The following is a 19,510-nucleotide window of genomic DNA, read 5'->3' on the forward strand; positions in this document are numbered from 1 at the left end:
TTATTTCACTCTTCTAACTTCAAAAATATATATATATATATATATATTAGCTATTTATTTAATATTTTATTTTTAACTTTTAAATTTGTATATTTATCAAATCACCCTAATATGAATAGAAAATTTAATTTTTAATATTAACTTTAATGATGCAATATACACATAGATTATCATGTTAGTAATTAATTAATTTTAAAAATAATAAAAGGTCAAATAAATTGTTTTGGTTTTTTTTATTCCAAAGTTCTGTACTGTGAAATTGTAGAGATAGAGTAAATATAGTTTTTAATAAATAAATTTAATTTTAATGTTTAAATTAGTACCAATTTTAAAAATTTGTAACTGGAATTTAAGTTTTGTATGTTCAAATTCATTTTGTAACACTATTGAAATGATATGACTCGGATCAATTAAGTTTTTACACATGTAATGTCGTAGTTGAATGTACCTACTATGTTAGCAAGCACATTAAAAACTTGAAAAAATATATAAAAATCAAGAATTATAAAAAATGAAATTTTAAGTAATATTTAAAATTTGAAAAATTATTTGAAATTTTATAAAATAAAAATAAAAATATATAATTCAGAATTTAAAAATCTAGATAAAATTTATCCAAACTTAGAAAAATAAAAATATATAAAAATTCAAAAAGTATCCGCTTTCATCAACTTTAACTAGAATTTATTCAAATTGATGATCAAATTTCGTCATTGGTCAATTTGGTTTAAAAATTTGAACCATCATTGATTAATTTTGACTGGCAACGAATTTCAATCTATGGATGACATCAGTTAATGCCAGTCAAAATCGGTAATTTTTTTAATATTATATATTTTTATGTTTCAATAAATGTTAAATTTTTAAATTTTTAAATTTTTATACATTTTAATAAATTTTTACATATTTTTAAATGTTGAAAGTTTCTAAAATCTAAAATAATTTATTTTGATTTTTATAAAATTTCTAAAATCCTAAATTCTAAACCTTTATGATGCATACAAGATTTTACCCCATATTATAGACTCATACTAAAATAATTAAAGATATTTACTTTAATAGTAAATTAGATTTTGTCTATTCATTTTATTACTTGATAAATGTATCTAATATATTGAATTTTACTATCCATACTCTAAAAGTTAGTTGAATCCACCATTGAAAAATAAAAGCTACATAGGATTAAGTTACTATTATCTTCCCTTTAGCCCACTGAATTAGGAGTTTTGAGATGCCAAAAGCACGTAAAATTGCGTCCATATACTTCACTTAAATCGCTGTGGGTCTATTTTATAATGTTGATCTAACATCTACCATTATGTTTAACTTTTGTGAAACATACAGAAAACTCCTTTTATATACTAATTCAAATGCTAATCCCAAAGCACTTAATTCAGAAAATATATTCCACCATATTACTTGAAGGCCTTTATCATTCCTTCTTGTAATATGTGGCCTGAAAAGGGCCCAAGTGTTAACAAGATGGGCATTTTGATTAAATGCCTTAGTTATTAGGGCAGAGGATGAAAAACCACAAAAACTTATCAGAATTATTCATGAGTCAAGCTTTTTAAAAAAAAATATTAGGCTTAAAAATTGAATTTGGACAAAAAATTAGGCCCGTTTAAAGTATTAAGTTTATAATATTTTACATTATATTAATTTAGAACACATTAAAAAAATAAACACATACTAAATATATAATATTACTCTAATGTAAATATTAAAATAATATTAAAGATGACTATATAAAGAATTTCAAGAAATAAAAATGTATAAAATTATTAAATATTAAAATAATTTAATTTAATTTTTAAAAATTAAAATAATATGGGTAATTTTAAAATGGGCTTTGGTTAATCTTTTGCAAATCTGAACGAAATTGGATAAAATTTTAAGCTCAAATTTCAGACTGGGTCGAGTTGAAGTAAACATAAACTATATTAATATAAAGGTTAGACTCGACTTGGCCCATGAGCACCTCTAGTTAACTCTGCATCCTTTAATGTATTTGTGATGTATTATATAAAATTTTAGAAGTTAATATTTTTATTGAGGAAAATATTTGATAATTTTAGAGTTTTTAGACTCAACAAATAAGGTTAGATGGTTGATAAATGTTTTATATAAGTATAGTAAAATATTGTAAAATTAAAATTTAGAAAATGAAAAATTTTAAAGTCATTTATTTAAATAAAAAATACAATCGTTAGTGTATCAAATACTAATCTTAACTTTTGATATGATTGGGTCCTATTGTATTAGTGTTTGATTTTATGTTTTTAAATAACTTTTTCAAAATATATCGCTTTTCTAAATTGAGTATTGAATAAAACCTATCTAAGGACTAAGTTATAAGCTTATCTAAATTACACATTTAGATTTGCATGATCAACAGGCTTTATTAAATGAAAAGCATATACCAAGCCAACAAAACACAAGTTTATTTTTAGTAACTGCCTCTTCAACGAACCCGTCCAATATCCTCTAATAACTTCACTTTGATCTTCTTTAATTTCGTAACTGTCTCTTTCATATCAAGTCTCTCATCTGGAGCCTCTACTGAACATTCTAGGCCAACTTGCAAAATGGATAAGGCACAATTGTCCGTTGCTGAATGTTTCCTCCCAATACTGCTCTGCAAGTTGGTATCTAAAACTTGATTTAGCGAAGATGATAATGACTCTTACACCCAACTCCTCAAACTTGTTTCTCCTTCAAACATTTCATTTGTGGGCTTTTTTCTTGTGATGGTTTCCATCATAAGAATACCAAAACTATACACATCACCTTTTGTCGAAACAATTCCTGCAGTTTCGTATTCTGTGTATGAATTTAAAAGAACACTATCAATAATAAAAAATCTAAAAAGTTATGCATGAATGCTATAAAAAATCGAATTTAATCTATTTGCTTCCTTAAATGGTGTCATTTAATAGGTTTGGAAATCAAAGCTTCATGCTATGGTCCCTTCTTTTATCCACATGCTACACTGGCATTAATTGTGAAGGAAAAGAAAAAGTTGTAACTAAAAGTATCACCTGGTGCCATGTACCCAATTGTTGCCATGGTCATGGTTTGTATCATTGAGTCCTCTTCACATAAGAGTTTTGCGATGCCAAAATCACTCAAATGTGCAACCATATCTTCATCTAATAGAACATTGCTAGGTTTTAAATCGCAGTGAACCAAGGGTGTTGCATTACCATGATGGAGATATTCCAATGCAGATGCAACATCTATCATAATGTTCAACCTCTGTAGGATGTCCAGAGAATGATTGTTGGAATACAACCATTTATCAAGGCTCCCGTTAGACATGAACTCAAGCACTAAAGCTTTGAAATCAAGATCATTAGAGCAACTACTTATGATTTTGATTAAGTTTCGGTGACGAATGTTACGAAGAATTTCACATTCAACATCAAAACTCTTAAAAGCTCCTTCTAACTCTAACTTGAATACCTTTACTGCAAATTCCATCCCATCTAAGAGAGTCCCTTGATATACAGAACCATAGCTCCCATTACCAAGCAACCTCCTATCACTGAATCCATTTGTAGCTTGATGAAGCTCGTGGTATGAAATTCGTCTCCACGTTCCTAAAGGTGTCGAGTCTTCTTGAGTTGTCGATCTGTCTTTTCTCTTCCTTCTTCGTAAGATAATGATAATTAAAGCAAGCACCAATATTGCAGAGGCAATTGGCAGTGCTACAAATATTATAAGCTTTGTTCTCACCTTGGAATTTCTAAGAGGTCTAGTTTTGCAACTTGGAACATGAAGTTGAGCTGCACCACACAATGCTTCGTTCCCTTTAAACGACTCGATTGAGTAGTTTCCAAATGATCCTCCTTTAGGAATTTCTCCTTGAAGTCTATTGAAAGAGACATTGAAATATTTGAGATAACGAAGCTTCTCTAAAGACTTGGGAATCTCACCGGAAAGATTATTTCTTGACAAGTCCAGGAACTCCAAACTCAACAAGTCACCAAATGACTCGGGAATAGAACCTGTGATTCTATTGTTGGATAAGGAAAAATGAGTGAGATCTTTAATATCTGCAACCCCGGTTGGAATATTACTTGAGAATTGATTATTTGACAAATCCATGCTAGTTAAAGCCTTCCACTTTCCCATGTCAATTGGTAGTGGACCACTTAGAGAATTATAAGACAAGTTCAAGATGAGCAGATCGTTAAGCCCTTTCCAGCTTGAAGGTATTGAGGAAGAAAACATATTGGAGCCTAGAAATAGGTTCCTTAAAGAAATGAGATTACCCAAGCAAGCAGGTATTGGTTCAGACAATTTGTTATTAGTCAACAACAAGAAGGCCAACTTGTTTAGATGACATAACTCAAATGGAATGGATCCTTCTAACTTGTTGTTTTCAAGAGAAAGACTTTGCAGCTCTTTCAATCCTCCAATTGTAGTAGGTATAGTTCCTGTCAATTTATTTTCGACTAGCTCGATGCTTATCAAGCGGCTTAAGTTGCCAATCTCACTCGGGATGATACCACTGATGCTGTATGCAGAAGCATAGAACCTCTGAAGAGTACCTGAGAGATTCCCTACCAAACCGGGTAGTTCACCACTAACCAATGGGTTTTTACTGAAAATCAGGAATTCCAAGCCTCTACAGTTTGTCAAAGAAGAAAGAAAGCTCATTCCTAAGGAAGTTAAATTAGTAGCCTCCAAGTTAAGCATCTTTAAATTTCTTAGATTCCCCAAATTGTTAGGAATGGACCCTGAAAAGTAATTATGTGACACGTCAAGATTGGTAAGCTAAGAGGCATTGCAAACAGACTTTGAGAATGAACCATGGAGTTGATTCTCTCCTGTTGTTCCAATAGGGTCGGAAGCGTGTAAAATATTGTACTAAAAAATCACACAAAGTTCAATTCCCAGGGAAGAGAGGTGGATCACAAGGATCTCTTAAATACCAAGTCTTTCCTTAGTCAGAATATTCCTTCTAACGTAATTTAATAGCACAATTAAATACTACTATTATACCCTCAAATATTGAAAGAAAAATAGGACAAAAGAACACAAGAGTTTTAACGAGGTTCGTAAATTATACCTACGCCCTCGGCACTAACACCGGATGATAACTTTACTATCTTCAAAATATTACAAACAAATAGAATTCCTTAAGAATTCTCAAATGGGAGAAGAGAGAAACTAAGAGAAAAGATTGGTTGGGATGATGAAATGAGAATGAGAAGGCCTATTTATAGTTGAGGTTCAAGGACCAAACTATAAATAGCCCATTATCTCAAGGACCAAAAAAATTTATCCCATGCCACTTTTCCAAAGTTGGTGGTTGTCATTTTTTATTGTCTCCCATTAATGTTAATGGCAACCATTATTAATTGTCTTCCATTAATGTTAACAATCTCCACCTTGAAGATTTGATTAGGATAATCACATCTTCACACACTTCCTTCAACTCCCCAAATTTGATAAAGCTATCTTTTGTAGTGCCTACAAATGCGCTCTCGAGCGCCATACACCTGAAGGTGCTCAAATTCTCAGGATGTTAATCAAGTTCAAACAATGATTAAACTTGATTGTTGTTACCACCTTGGTCATCATATCTGCGGGATTATCTGCTGTCGGAATCTTCTGAAGCAGAATTTTTCCTTTTTCAAAGACTTCCCGCACAAAGTGATATCTTACGTCGATATGCTTGGTTCTTGAATGATAGACTTGATTTTTCGCTAAATGAATAGCGCTCTGACTGTCACAATATAGACTAATGTGACTTTGATCAACTCCCAAGTCTTTCAACAATCCATTAAGCCAAATAGCCTCCTTAACAGCTTCTGTAACTGCCATATATTCTGCCTCTGTAGTAGACACAGCTACTGTAGACTGTAAGGTAGACTTCCAACTCACTAGGGCTTTCGCAAGAGTAAACAGATACCCCGTAGTTGAACGACGTTTATCTAAATCACCAGCAAAGTCAGAATCAACATATCCAACTACAAACTGACCAAGTGCTTCATCCTGTTCAAAAATTAAACCAACATCTACAGTTTTTTGAAGATACCGTAGAATCCATTTCACAGCTTGCCAATGTCCTTTTCCAGGATCATGCATATACCTGCTCTCAACTCCAACAGCTTGTGAAATGTCAGGCCACGTACACACCATCGCATATATCAAACTCCCAACTGCATTTGCATATGGGACTTTTGCCATATATTCTCTTTCTTCTTCAGTTTTCGGAGATAATTGAGCACTAAGTTTCAAATGAGAAGCAAGTGGGGTACTTACATGTTTTGTGTTTTCATTTACACTAAAACATTGTAATACCTTTTTCAGATATTGCTTCTGATTCAAGCAAAGCTTGCCTCTCTGTCTATCTCTACTTATCTCCATGCCGAGAATCTTCTTGGCCTCACCTAGATCTTTCATCTCGAACTCTTGATTCAACCGAGCCTTCACTTATCTATCTCTTTTGGCTCTTGAGCGATTAACATATCATCAACATACAAGAGTAGATAAATGAAAGATCCGTCATGTAGCTTTTGCAAATACACACAATTGTCATATTTGCTTCTTGTGTACTTCTGCCTTTTCATAAAGCTATCAAATCGCTTGTACCACTGCCTCGGGGATTGCTTCAATCCATATAGCGATTTGTTCAGCTTACAAACCCAATTTCTACCACCAGATCTTTGTATCCTTCAGTGAGTCATATAGATCTCTCTTCTAACTCATCATGCAAGAAAGCCGTCTTAACATCAAGTTGAGCTAGCTCCAAATTCAACTGTGCTACCAAGGCCAACAAAATTCTAATGGAGGAATGCTTCACAACAGGGGAAAATACATCATTGTAGTCAATTCCCTCCTTCTGAGCGTAGCCTTTAGCTACCAACCTTGCCTTGTAGCGAACATCTTTCTTGCTAGGAGATCCATCTTTCTTTGCGAATACCCACTTGCATCCGATTGCCCTTTTACCTTTCTTGGTAATTGCGCCAACTCCCAAGTATTGTTCTTCAGAGAGATTGTATTTCTTCATCCATGGCGCTTTTCCATTTATCACTTTCTAAGCTTTGCATTGCTTCTTGATAAGTGATAGGAATATCATCATCAACAACGGGAAGGGCGTGAGGCCACCATATCGAGAATCGAAGCGGGTTTACGAATTTCTCTCCTTGGCCTTGCAACCTGAATCGGTTCTCGTGTACTTAATGGTTCTTGGGTCGAACCTCTTCAACCTCTAATTCTCCATTGTGGCTGGAGAATTAGACTTATTAACCGGAAAATCCCCATCTGCTCAAATTCCACTGTTTTGGAGTACACTCCACTTGCGTGGAGTATCGCCGTCTGAATATCTTTATCTGCTACATTTTCAATGTGATGATTCATCAAAGGTAACATCTCTTTCTACATGATCATTTTCTTTGTGTCTAAGCACCAAAGACGAAATCCCTTCACTCCGTAAGTGATTCCCATAAAGAGAGCTTTCTTTGCCCTCGGATCTAACTTTGACTCCTTCACATGGTAATATGCAGTGGATCCAAACACATGTAAGGAATCATAATCTGTAGCCGGTTTTCCAGACCATACCTCCATAGGAGTTTTTCTTTCTAATGCAGATGATGGCAAATGATTAACAAGATGGCCAGCGTATGTCACAGCCTCAGCCCAAAATTGCTTGCCCAACCCAGCATTGGACAACATACATCGAACTTTCTCCAGCAATGTTCGATTCATACGCTCTGCCACTCCATTCTGCTGCGGTGTATCCCTAACTGTGAAGTGTCGAACAATACCATACTCTTGGCACACATCAAAGAACGGATCACTTCTATATTCGCTTCCATTGTCCGTTCTAAGCCGCTTGATTTTCTTGCAAGTCTGGTTTTCGATCATAGTTTTCCATTTAAGAAAAACTCCAAGCACTTCATCCTTAGTTTTCATGGTATACACCCAAACTCTTCTGGAAAAGTCATCAACAAAGGTAACAAAGTAGTGTTTTCCTCCCAACGAAGGTGTTTTGGAAGGCCCCCACACATCTGAGTGAATATATTCCAAAATACCTTTTGTATTATGGATAGCAGTGCCGAACTTCACTCTCTTTTGCTTTCCCAGAACACAATGCTCGCAAAATTTTAATTTACAAGCCTTTGCACCTTTCAACAATCCTTGCTTTGCCAGAATTTGCAAGGATTTTTCGCTGGCATGTCCCAACTTCATATGCCACAACCGTATTGAGTCCAAGTCTTTGTTATCGAAGTCTGCAATGATCGCTCCAATAACTGTACTACCTTGGTAGTAATACAAGTTATTTTTCCCGATGCCCTTCAATATCATAAGTGCGCCAGATGTCACTTTCAAAACCCCATCTCTCATAGTAACAACCGAACCATTGGATTCCAAGGCTCCCAATGAGATGAGATTTTTCTTCAAACCGGCACGCATCAACATCGCTTAGAACTCGGTTGATCCATCTTGATTCTTTAATTGGATTGAACCTATCCCAACAGCTTTTGAGCATTGTCATTGCCCATATAAACAACTCCTCCATTTAGTTCTACTAAATCGAGAACCACTCCGGTTAGGGGACATATGATAGGTACAACCCGAATCCAATATCCACTCATCCGAATGGAACGACGATGATGATGCAACCAAGATAGTTCGAGTCACCGGTATCATGCTTTACAACACAAGCATCTACAATGACTTTTCCCTTATTCTTCACTTTGGACAATTTTTCTTCCAAGTGGCATTTCTCATGACAAAAGGCACATTCATCTTTCCGAGTCCGGACTTTGACTTTGATCTCCCCTTTTGAGTTTTCTTCCGAGTGTATGAACGACCTCGGACTACTAAAGCTTTTGTATCTCTGATTGAGTTTTTCTGTTTGTCCTTCTTTCTCTGTTCATAACTGTATAAGGCCGCACAGACTTCGCTCAGAGATATATCACTCCTGCCATGAAGTAGAGTAGTTTCTAGGAACTCAAACTCCTCAGGAAGTGACCCCAACAGTATCAAAGCCAAATCTTCATCTTTGAATGTCTCATCCATATTCATCAAATCAGTGACTAACTGATTAAATTTGGTGATGTGATCATTCATTGTGGTACTTGGGACGTATGTGAAGCGAAACAGTCTTTTCTTCAAGTGGAGCTTATTTTGACTGTTTTTCTTCAAAAAATTTTCTTTAAGTGCCACCCACAACTTATTTGCAGAAGTCTCCTTTGAAAAAGCATACCTCTGCTCTCGAGAAAGGCATGATCGAATTGTGCCACATGGCAACCGATTGATCGCCTTCCAATCTTTCTCCTGTACATCATCTGGTTTCTCTTCATCAATGGCAATGTCTAGACCCTGTTGAAAAAGGGCATCTAGAACCTCACTTTGCCACATACCAAAATGGCCCGTGCCATCAAAGATCTCCACGACCAATCTTGCATTTGCAATTGTCGGTCTTGTCCATATGGACGATGTTGAAGCTCCTACACCGACCGTTTTCTCCATAATCTTTCAATATACCTAAGGAAATCTTTTCTGATATGGAAGATCAGTTTAAACTGCAACCACAGAGCATACTACGATTAACCTTCGGCTTTGATACCACTTGTTGTTCCAATAGGGTCGGAAGCGTGTAAATTATTGTACTAAAAAATCACACAAAGTTCAATTCCCAGGGAAGAGAGGTGGATCACAAGGATCTCTTAAATACCAAGTCTTTCCTTAGTCAGAATATTCCTTCTAACGTAATTTAATAGCACAATTAAATACTACTATTATACCCTCAAATATTGAAAGAAAAATAGGACAAAAAGAACACAAGAGTTTTAACGAGGTTCGGTAAATTATACCTACGTCCTCGGCACTAACACCGGATGATAACTTTACTATCTTCAAAATATTACAAACAAATAGAATTCTTTAAGAATTCTCAAATGGGAGAAGAGAGAAACTAAGAGAGAAAGATTGGTTGGGATGATGAAATGAGAATGAGAAGGCCTATTTATAGTTGAGGTTCAAGGACCAAACTATAAATAGCCCATTATCTCAAGGACCAAAAATTATCCCATGCCACTTTTCCAAAGTTGGTGGTTGTCATTTTTGATTGTCTCCCATTAATATTAATGGCAACCATTATTAATTGTCTTCCATTAATGTTAACATCTCCAAGATACAGATTTTCCAAGTTTGGAAGCCAAAGGCCCATATTTGACGGAAGATGGCCAGAAAGATGATTTAACTCCAAAGAAATGGTCGACAATGTGGAATTAAATATTGCAGGAGGAATAGAGCCAACAACATTGTTTACTCCCAAATTCAAGAGTTTTAGATGCTTTAGGTTACCAATCTGATGTGGTATTGTACCTGCCATAAATTTATCAAACAAATATATTAAACAAATATGAGAAAATAAAAGGGTTTATATTAGTAAGCTTTCAGTGAACTGGATTCTAAGACAATTTACAACTTTTTTAAAAAACTAAATCCACTAACATGTATGAAATATATTTTATCAAATCTAAACCTGAAATAATGAACAAAAATATATATAAACCCAAAATATTTTTACAAATAATAAAGTATTTCAAGTAATTAATTTTAGGCTTTACTCATTATTTCACCCCAAATTATATATATTTTTCTATTTTAGTATTTAATATTTTCTTTGTCCCATTTTGATACCTCAACTATTAATTCCCTATGATTTTTTGTTCAGTTAACAATATTAGAAGAAAGTAGCACATTCAACTAATGCGAGTACACCACATGTCCAGCATTATTAACTGATGGCGTGATCATTAATTGGCATTAACAACCAAAATGAACTTCGACAAAAAAACGTCTATATTCAATTGAATCTTGACAATGATTTGTTCAAAATCATTTTCGACATGTTTTAAAGTATTTTTAAAATTACTAAAAATATAGAAGCTATCAAATTTATAAAAATATATAAAATTTTAAAATCCTAAAAATTAATAAAATGTAAATCAATAATAGATTTAGACAAATGAATTTCCAGATTTATTGAAATCTAGACAATTTATGTCTAAATTAATAAAAATATAAAAAGTTGTAAAAGGTGTTCAAAATTGTAATAATAATAAAACATTATTAATAATTATAAATGTATTAATAATTATTAAAATGATAAAAAATACAATCATATATAAAAAGTTATTGTTTCACTATATAAAATTAGAAAATCGTACGTACATGAATTTTTTTAAAAAAAGAATATTTCTTTTTGTTTCACGATAACACGATTAGTTATTGTTTAAGATTACTTTCTTTTCTTATTCTTAGAAAAGATTACTTTTCTTTTAATTATATATAATTTGAAAAATATTTTAACTAGTAAGCTAATATATTTTAATTGTATTAAATAATTCAAGTAAGAAATATTATTTTACATTAGTTACTACAATTAAAAATATAGTATTTAAAAATTGATTAAATATTAAACACTTAAAATTATATACAATACATACAACAGTTAGTATTAACAAAAAAAAGTTACAAATTAACTAATAATAATTTGAATGTAAACTATCTTTTACTCATTCACCTGTTAAGTTATTGTAGGCAGCATCAAGCATCATAAGAAGAGTTAGATTCCCAACTTGTTCTGGAATTTCACCTGCAATGATAAAATTCACACATCAAATTCAGAATTCTCCCACTCAGAAAAAAGTTTGCAAGAAATTGAATAAAGCAGCACTAACAAGATATTCCCCATCCTATCAGGTATCATATTGCACACTCCATGACTACAGGAATAAAGGTCCGAATAGCATTTTGAGAGGGACAATAAAATATCTCTTAACAATTTTCTTTGAGTTTTTTTCATTTTCTGAATCGGATTTTTTTAAAAAATTATCTCCTTTTTATTTTATTAATTTATTCTCAAATTGTATAAACACTTTGGTAGCTTCAAAAAATTGGTATACCTTACCTTCAAAGTTATTGTCACCAATAAGGAGCATTTGAAGCATACTCAAATTCCCAATTTCTATCGGAAGGTTTCCTCCAAATTGGTTATATGATAACGATAAAATTTGTAACTCTTTGCACTTGCATAAACTAGCTGGAATTTTACCGGAAAGCATGTTATAACTCAAGCCCAGATTTTTCAAATTCGGAAGATGATCAAACATATCACTTGGAATATGGCCAGTGAAATTATTGAAGGTGAAATCTATGAGTGCTAGGGAAAGAAAATCGTGCGAACCAGAGGGTATGGAACCAAAGAGATAATTGTTTCTTAGATTTATTTTCTGCAACGAAGATATATTGAAGATGGATAAAGGTATTGAACCTGAAAGCTGGTTATCTAACAAGTACAACATCTCTAGCTTTGACAAATTACCTAAAGAAAATGGAATAGCACCCTTGAAGTTGTTATGATACAGAAACAACCTTTGAAGTTCAGGTAATGATCCCAACCATGATGGGATTTCTCCACTAAAGTTGTTGTTACGAAAGTTTATATGCTTCAACCGTCGCAAATTGGATAATTGGACAGGTAATTCACCGCCAAAACTATTATCTGAAATGGAAAGAAGAGAAAGGAATGATAAATTTCCTAAGTGGGGAGGAAGGATTCCTACGAGTCCCAACCCAGTAAAGTTTAGAGCTACAACTCTGCGGTGCTTGGATCCACAACTGACACCAAACCAATTGCAAACATGGGTAGAAGCTGACCAGTTAGTTGTCAAGACATTTTCGGGGTCGTGAATAACATGTTCTTTTAATGCAAGAAGAGCCAATTGGTCGGTAACTATGGTGGTTAATTTCATAGAGAAAGTAGCCATAATAAAAAAAATGGAAGATGATAAGAAGAGCTAAGTTGAGGAAAGTTTTCCCCATTTGAGTTTTGGTGTTGAATCAATGAGAAGAAGTTTGTCAAAGCTACCAAGAAAGGCACAACGCCACAACCGAGATAGCTAGTATATTTTATAAATACTAGTATATTTTATTCACATTGATTATATATTTTAATTTTTCATATGGTTTGTGAATTTGGAATTTAATTTTTTATTTTTATTTTGAATAATTTAATTTATCTATTTTTATTTTAAATTTTATTTTTAAATTATATATAACTAAATAATATTTTAATCAAAAATTAATATTATTAACTATTTTAACTAATTAATAATATTATAAAATATAGAGACAAAATTATGTTAAAAAATAAAGTATAAGGATTATATCTCAAATTTAAACACAATAGGGAGACCAAAACTAAAATTTAATTATTTTTATAATATAAAGAAAAGAAGAAAACAACATGGTGCATTCATGTGTCCATAAAGGACGCGCTTTAGACATTCCTTTTATATTAAAGTGATTATTTGTTTGTATCAAATTATAGAATAATAATTTGAAAGTTAAAATATGATCTAAGTCTCTATACTTTATACATTTTAAAATTTAGTCTTATTTGTATTTTCAAGCATTTAGTCCCTCTACTTTTTCAAATTTGCCACAATTAAATTTTTTCTATTAAATTCTTTAGTGTGACATGTTAAACTAAAACAAGCAATTGATAGTCATGAAACAACAAAAATAACATCTAAAAGATTTCTAATTCTAAAAAACACAAGTACATCCCTATCAAAGTGCTTGGCGAAGTGGCCACTTCCACTAGCACTTTGGCAGCCACTTCAAAAACACTTGCCTCAACTATAAAACATTTACCATAATTGATCAAGTTTTCCACATTTAAAGCACGAATCTATCTTCACAAAACAATCTTTAATCCAAATTACTTACCCAAATCTCATTAAATCAATTATCCTTAATATAAGGATACAAAAAGGTCATAATTAAAACTAGTCTACATCTTTTTAGATTGCATATCTTAGTATATAAGGTAAGTAGATTATATAAAAATATTTGGAAAGTAATCTTGCTTGATTCAATCTCTTCTTCAGTAATAAACACAAGATTAACTATATAATATCATCAAAAAGATGCAAGCAAATAATCAAATTTTTTTTATCAAACATGCTAACAAATAAAGCAATTTCTACGAAAGTGATCACTTTCACTAACACATACACATCACTTTAGAAATTTATCTTTGACAAAGATCAAAGTTGTAATTAGTTGAATAACAATAAGATTTACATATTCTGGCACTTAAATGTAACAGTCTAATTAACTGGAGAGAAACTTAATTAATTAGACTAAAATTTAAATCTATAAGCAATACTACAACATGCATAACTATATCACATTTCCTTTCCAAGAATAAATGAGATGGGTCCTGTTTGGAAACGTATCCATTCATTAACTTTCATGACTTTTTGCCCATTTCTTAATTCAAAAATGGCTGCTCAAACTCTTCATATGTATTATTGTCTTACCCATTTATTGATATGGGTGCTACCAGCTAGACTTTGTCCTACAATATCTGAAGTCTTTCACTTTCTTGTATATAACGATTATTTTATAATAATTATATAGTTTTTATACATTTTTAATTCATTCTATAGGGTTAAATATTAAGAGAAAAGAATAATGTGGTTGTCCTACAATCTAAAGTCTTTTCCATGAATCTTCTTCTTACCCCTTGTTTTGGTCCGGGCCAGGCGACTAGACTTTATTGTTCAATTTTAAGTCTTTCAACTGTGGTCCTCTCAACATACGTATCAACAATTATGAAAGAAGACCAATATGTATGTTAAAGGTTGATTTTCTATAATCTATAATAAATATATAGAATTATGGGTTAAACAACTTTTTGAACTAATTAATATAATCTTTTATTTATTATATTAATGAATTTGGAACTATAGATATTTTGATTTATCATATTTATAAGTAAGAATTTTCTTTTTACTATTATATTTGATTAAATATATTTTACATGATAAGAAATTTTATTATACTTATAAATAAAAATTATGATTTTATTAAAGGACTTTTATTGAATGAGTTAATATAATAAATAAATTATTGAATTTTATATTGAATTACTTTATATATTTAAATCATTAAGTTTTCATTAATAAAAATGTCAAAAAATAATAATTTATTTATATCTAATACTTCATATTTTACATTTTATAAAATATAATCGAATGTAATATATTATATATGGAAGCTATTATGGTCAATTTATTAATTTTAATTAAGAAAATAAATAATAAATAAAATTAACAGTGAAGAGTTTAATTCACAACTTTCCAAAAGTTTCATGAGCTTGAGCCTATGGACTTAAACTTTAATCAAGTAAACTATGTGACTTTAGATGAAAATTTTACTTCAAATTGTTTAAGGGCAGTTTGACAATGCTTTTGAAAAGTGCTTTTGAAAAGTGCTGTGAAAAAGTGCTTTTGAGAAGTGCTTTTGAGAAGTATTTTTGAAAAATTTAAGTGTTTGGTATTACTGTCAAAAAGTAATTTTATTAAATAAAATGTCTATTTTAGACATGATATTATAAAGTAATAAATATGTATTTAAATAATGTTTAAATTAGTTAATATTATGATATTTTAGCAAAATATAAAAATAATTTATTATAACTTATTATTAATATTTTAATATATTATTAATATTTTAATATATAATATTAATTTTAAATATTTCTAAGTAATTAATATTAATTAATTGTTAAATTTAATTAGAATATATAAACTATATTTAAATATTTAAATATAATAATTAAATATTTGCAATTAGATATTGACACAATTGTATTATTTTAAAATTATTTTATATTTTTAATTAATGTTTTTAACACATTTGTAAAACTCATATTAGATATTAACATAACATAAAAACATAAACCTAACAAATTAAAATATTACATATATTTGGATTAAAGTTTCAAAAGGGATAATATTTATCTACCAAATATAAATACTAAAAATTTTATAATAGCATTTACAATTTAAAGTGAATTCATTAAACTAGAAGCTATAGCATCTCTTGTTAATTCCATTTCAAAACCACTTGAATTGCTTGATTCACCGTCATCATCACCATCATCATCGTCGTCATCATCATCACTTTCTCGACCGTGCGTATTTTCTAAATCAATAGTATTCTCATATGTCCAGTTAATATCTTCGTATTCCATAAAATCTGCATCATTTCGACCGACATGTTTTCGGATAAAATTGTGTATCGTCATTGTAGCAACAACGATCATCGTTTGCTTTTCAAAACTATAACTTGGCATATCCCTTAAAATGGCCCCTTTTTTTTTCAAAACACCAAAATTAAAATGGCCCATTTTTTTTTCAAAACACCAAAAGTTCGTTCAATCACACTACGTAATGATGAATGTGAATGATTGAATATCTCTTCTTTACCAGAGACCGGTCTACCTCTACGAAAGTCAGATAAATGATATCGCTGACCTCTATATGGTCCAAGATAACCTTTCATTTGAGGATATCCAGAATCAACAAGATAATATTTTCCTACATGTCATAATATAATAAACAATTAATTCAAGAATTTTTTTATAAAAATTATCAATTAAAGAACTTATACTTTATTTTTTTTTAAATCACATATAAATAAAATATCTAACCATTTGGTGGGTGCGGAAATTTGTATTTTGGATCTCGAATTGCATCAAGAAATATTCTAGTGTCATGTGCCGATCCTTCCCATCCAGCCATGACAAAGGTGAAACACATATTAAAATCACATACTGCCATAACATTTTGAGTTGGGATACATTTTCTTCCAATATAGGGAATTTGTTCATTTGGTGGAAGAATAGCGGCAATATGAGTACCATCAATTGCACCTATGCAATCCTGAACAAATAATCATATTAGTCTCATGCATATTTTTAGTCGACCAAAAATATTAAAAATATAATAAGATAAAATTAAATTTTAACCTTAAAATGCGGCATATATCTAGAATCATTACGTATTTGTTCAGGTATTGAGCGAAAGAAAGGATCTTCGGGTGCAATTAGATCAGTGGCCATCCTTGAAACTTTCTCAAGCACAATTGCAAAGTATCGACTTATTGTTGATCCAGACCTTTGAAATCTTTCTCGACATTGGGAAACTTTTGCACCGGTGCCCAAGATGTATAAAAAAATTCCCAACATTTCACTAGAAGATATGTTTCTTGAAGTTTGCAAGTTGTATCTTGTCTCCAAAACTCTCAACAAACTTGTGAATACCATTTTAGACATCCTAAAATTAATCATACAACGTGATTGGTGACCGTCAAGGATCTCTCGAATCCATGTCTCACCTGACTGTTTTGAATTCATGCATGGTTGCTTTAATATATACTTCTCGTAATATAATTGCACGGAAGAATATGCAACAACAAATAATTGGTTAAAACATTCCATGCGTTGTAAAATCTCTTTCTTTTCCCTTTCATCATCACTTTCATCACCGCTGTAATTCTCAACTATACTCATCACCTGTGAAAAAATTTGAACATCTAAAATCATATATAAACAACTATTGATAAAACTAATTTAGTATAAATAAGTAGAACATAAATCAATATCCAAATACCAAACATAAACAACTATTAATAAAACTAGATTACACATATATAAGTAGAACATAAATTCAATATCCAAAAACCAAACATAAACAACCATTGGTAAAACTAGATTACACATAAATAAGTAGAACATAAATTCAATATCCAAAAACCAAACATAAATAACTATTGATAAAACTAGTTTAGCATTTTTAGTCGACCACATAATAGATATCTCCGAACCCTAGAAGATCAGAAAATTTTCAACTATCCTCCATTTCCGTCTTAAGCCACAAAGCTCTAATCTTGGGATTAATTGATAAAAACATAATTCGCTTGTCCTTATTGAGCAATAATCTAAGTGCGAAAAAGTATAGCGGACTAGCTTCGAACTTCTTCCGACATCTTTGTCGAGCACTTTGACCGCTGTGGAATACCATATGGATCCATAACAGGAGTCAAACTAGATGTGACTTGACTCATATTGTCAGCTGCATTGCATAATTTTTCTATTTGACTGGACAATCTTGTAGCCCCTCCAATTTGCTTTGAGGATTTCTTTCTTCCAGTCTTAAAATGTGAACTTGATATCTCAGGGTTTTTTCTTTTTTGACCGTTTCCATCAATTTGAACATCATTTGAAATGTGAACATCATTTCTCACATTTTCTTCACCATCCTCTTCATGTATTTCATTGTTAACATCTTCAAAAAAATCACTACGGAGTGTACCAGAAGAAGGTGCCCATGCTTTATCACTTGTTGCAACTATTCCCATAAACATTTGGTCCAACGTCCCTTCGAATTCAGGATCAATGCCCGATGTTCTAAATTTTTGAGCTTCAGGCACAACCTACATATCAAATGATAGTTTAATAACAGTAATTATCAATAAACTCATAAATAAGAAAAAAAAATATTTAGAATTATTAATATACCTTTAGCCTACTCTCCCACCAATCATCCGATGCATCGACGGTTCTTTTAATAGGATTCCACCTTAGACCAGTATCTTCGCCTTTAAGTTTCTTCCAAGCTTTCCATTCTTTTTTTAGGGCATCCCACCTATTTTTAAGTTGTCTTTGTGAAAAAGCCTTGCCCGTTTCTTTCTCAAAGTTGATCATTATTTTCAACCATCCATCTTTTGTGAAATGAGTACCAGGCCTATTGCCTTTCAATATCTCTTTAATACAAATATCACAAAATGTTTCTGTCAATCTCTTATCCCACACTGCTTTCACTTTTTCACCATTAACTTCAATCGCCGACGTACTCATCTATTGAATTAAAGAGAAGTTGGTAGATCGGATCAACACAACAGGGCACACTATTCAGATCAATTCCGGTAGTTTTTGTTTTATGTTTAAAAGATTTATATGGCATGTATAGAGTTTGAATGAATTGAAGTAAAGATGTTATAAACTAGTTAACAATATTTGTACTAAAACAGTTTTTGGTAAGTAGCAGTAGTTTGACTTTGAAAATTCACCATAAATTGTGGAAATTGAGTTAAGGGCTGAGAAAAAAAATGAGATTAAATCCTAATGAGTCTAGTTTCATATAGAGGAAACGGTGCATGCAATTGGATTTTATGTTATGAGATATTTAAATTGTTGTGAGACAGAGTCTAAATGACTTTGAGTTCCCTTGTTCTAATTTTTAAAAATCATTAAAAATTGCAAAAAAATAGTTATGAGTCATACTATATATGTATGGATTCCTCATTGGGTCTATTTTTAAGAGAAACAAACATCATGGTTATTTGAATTTTGTACAGAGATAAATTTGGTTCGTAGTGCACAGGGGTCAAAGTAGCCAAACCCTGAAACAGGGGAGAATTTAACTAATAAACTGTACTAATTGGACCAACCAAAAATTATATAAAAAAATTGGTAAGTAGATATATGAGTATAAATTCGGGGAAAATTTACGGATTTTGATTTCGAGTTTTATAACTCGATATATGAATTATTTAGCAACTATGACGCAGTTGGATAGCTTGTCTGAAAAGTATGATATAAATTATCTGAATTTGGTTAAGT

General features: G+C 31.3%; 1 protein-coding gene and 1 pseudogene across 1 annotated transcript; both read right to left on the reverse strand.

Moving 5' to 3' along the window:
* Positions 1-2,464: 2,464 nt before the first annotated feature.
* On the reverse strand, positions 2,465-4,704 carry LOC108481168 (receptor kinase-like protein Xa21; annotated as a pseudogene).
* Positions 4,705-10,076: 5,372 nt separating this feature from the next.
* LOC128289363 (receptor kinase-like protein Xa21) lies at positions 10,077-12,946 on the reverse strand. Its single transcript, XM_053025100.1, has 2 exons — positions 11,555-12,946; positions 10,077-10,350 (listed from the first exon to the last, which is right to left on the reverse strand). The coding sequence occupies exon 1, from the start codon at positions 12,798-12,800 to the stop codon at positions 11,874-11,876; it is 927 nt and encodes a 308-aa protein (XP_052881060.1). The 5' UTR covers positions 12,801-12,946; the 3' UTR covers positions 10,077-10,350; positions 11,555-11,873.
* Positions 12,947-19,510: the final 6,564 nt, after the last annotated feature.

This window comes from Gossypium arboreum, chromosome 1, assembly GCF_025698485.1.
Source record: "Gossypium arboreum isolate Shixiya-1 chromosome 1, ASM2569848v2, whole genome shotgun sequence".
Taxonomy (NCBI): domain Eukaryota; kingdom Viridiplantae; phylum Streptophyta; class Magnoliopsida; order Malvales; family Malvaceae; genus Gossypium; species Gossypium arboreum.

Excerpts from the sequence above, each read along its gene's own strand:
- LOC128289363 (XM_053025100.1), bottom strand. The coding sequence starts at position 12,800 with ATGGCTACTTTCTCTATGAAATTAACCACCATAGTTACCGACCAATTG.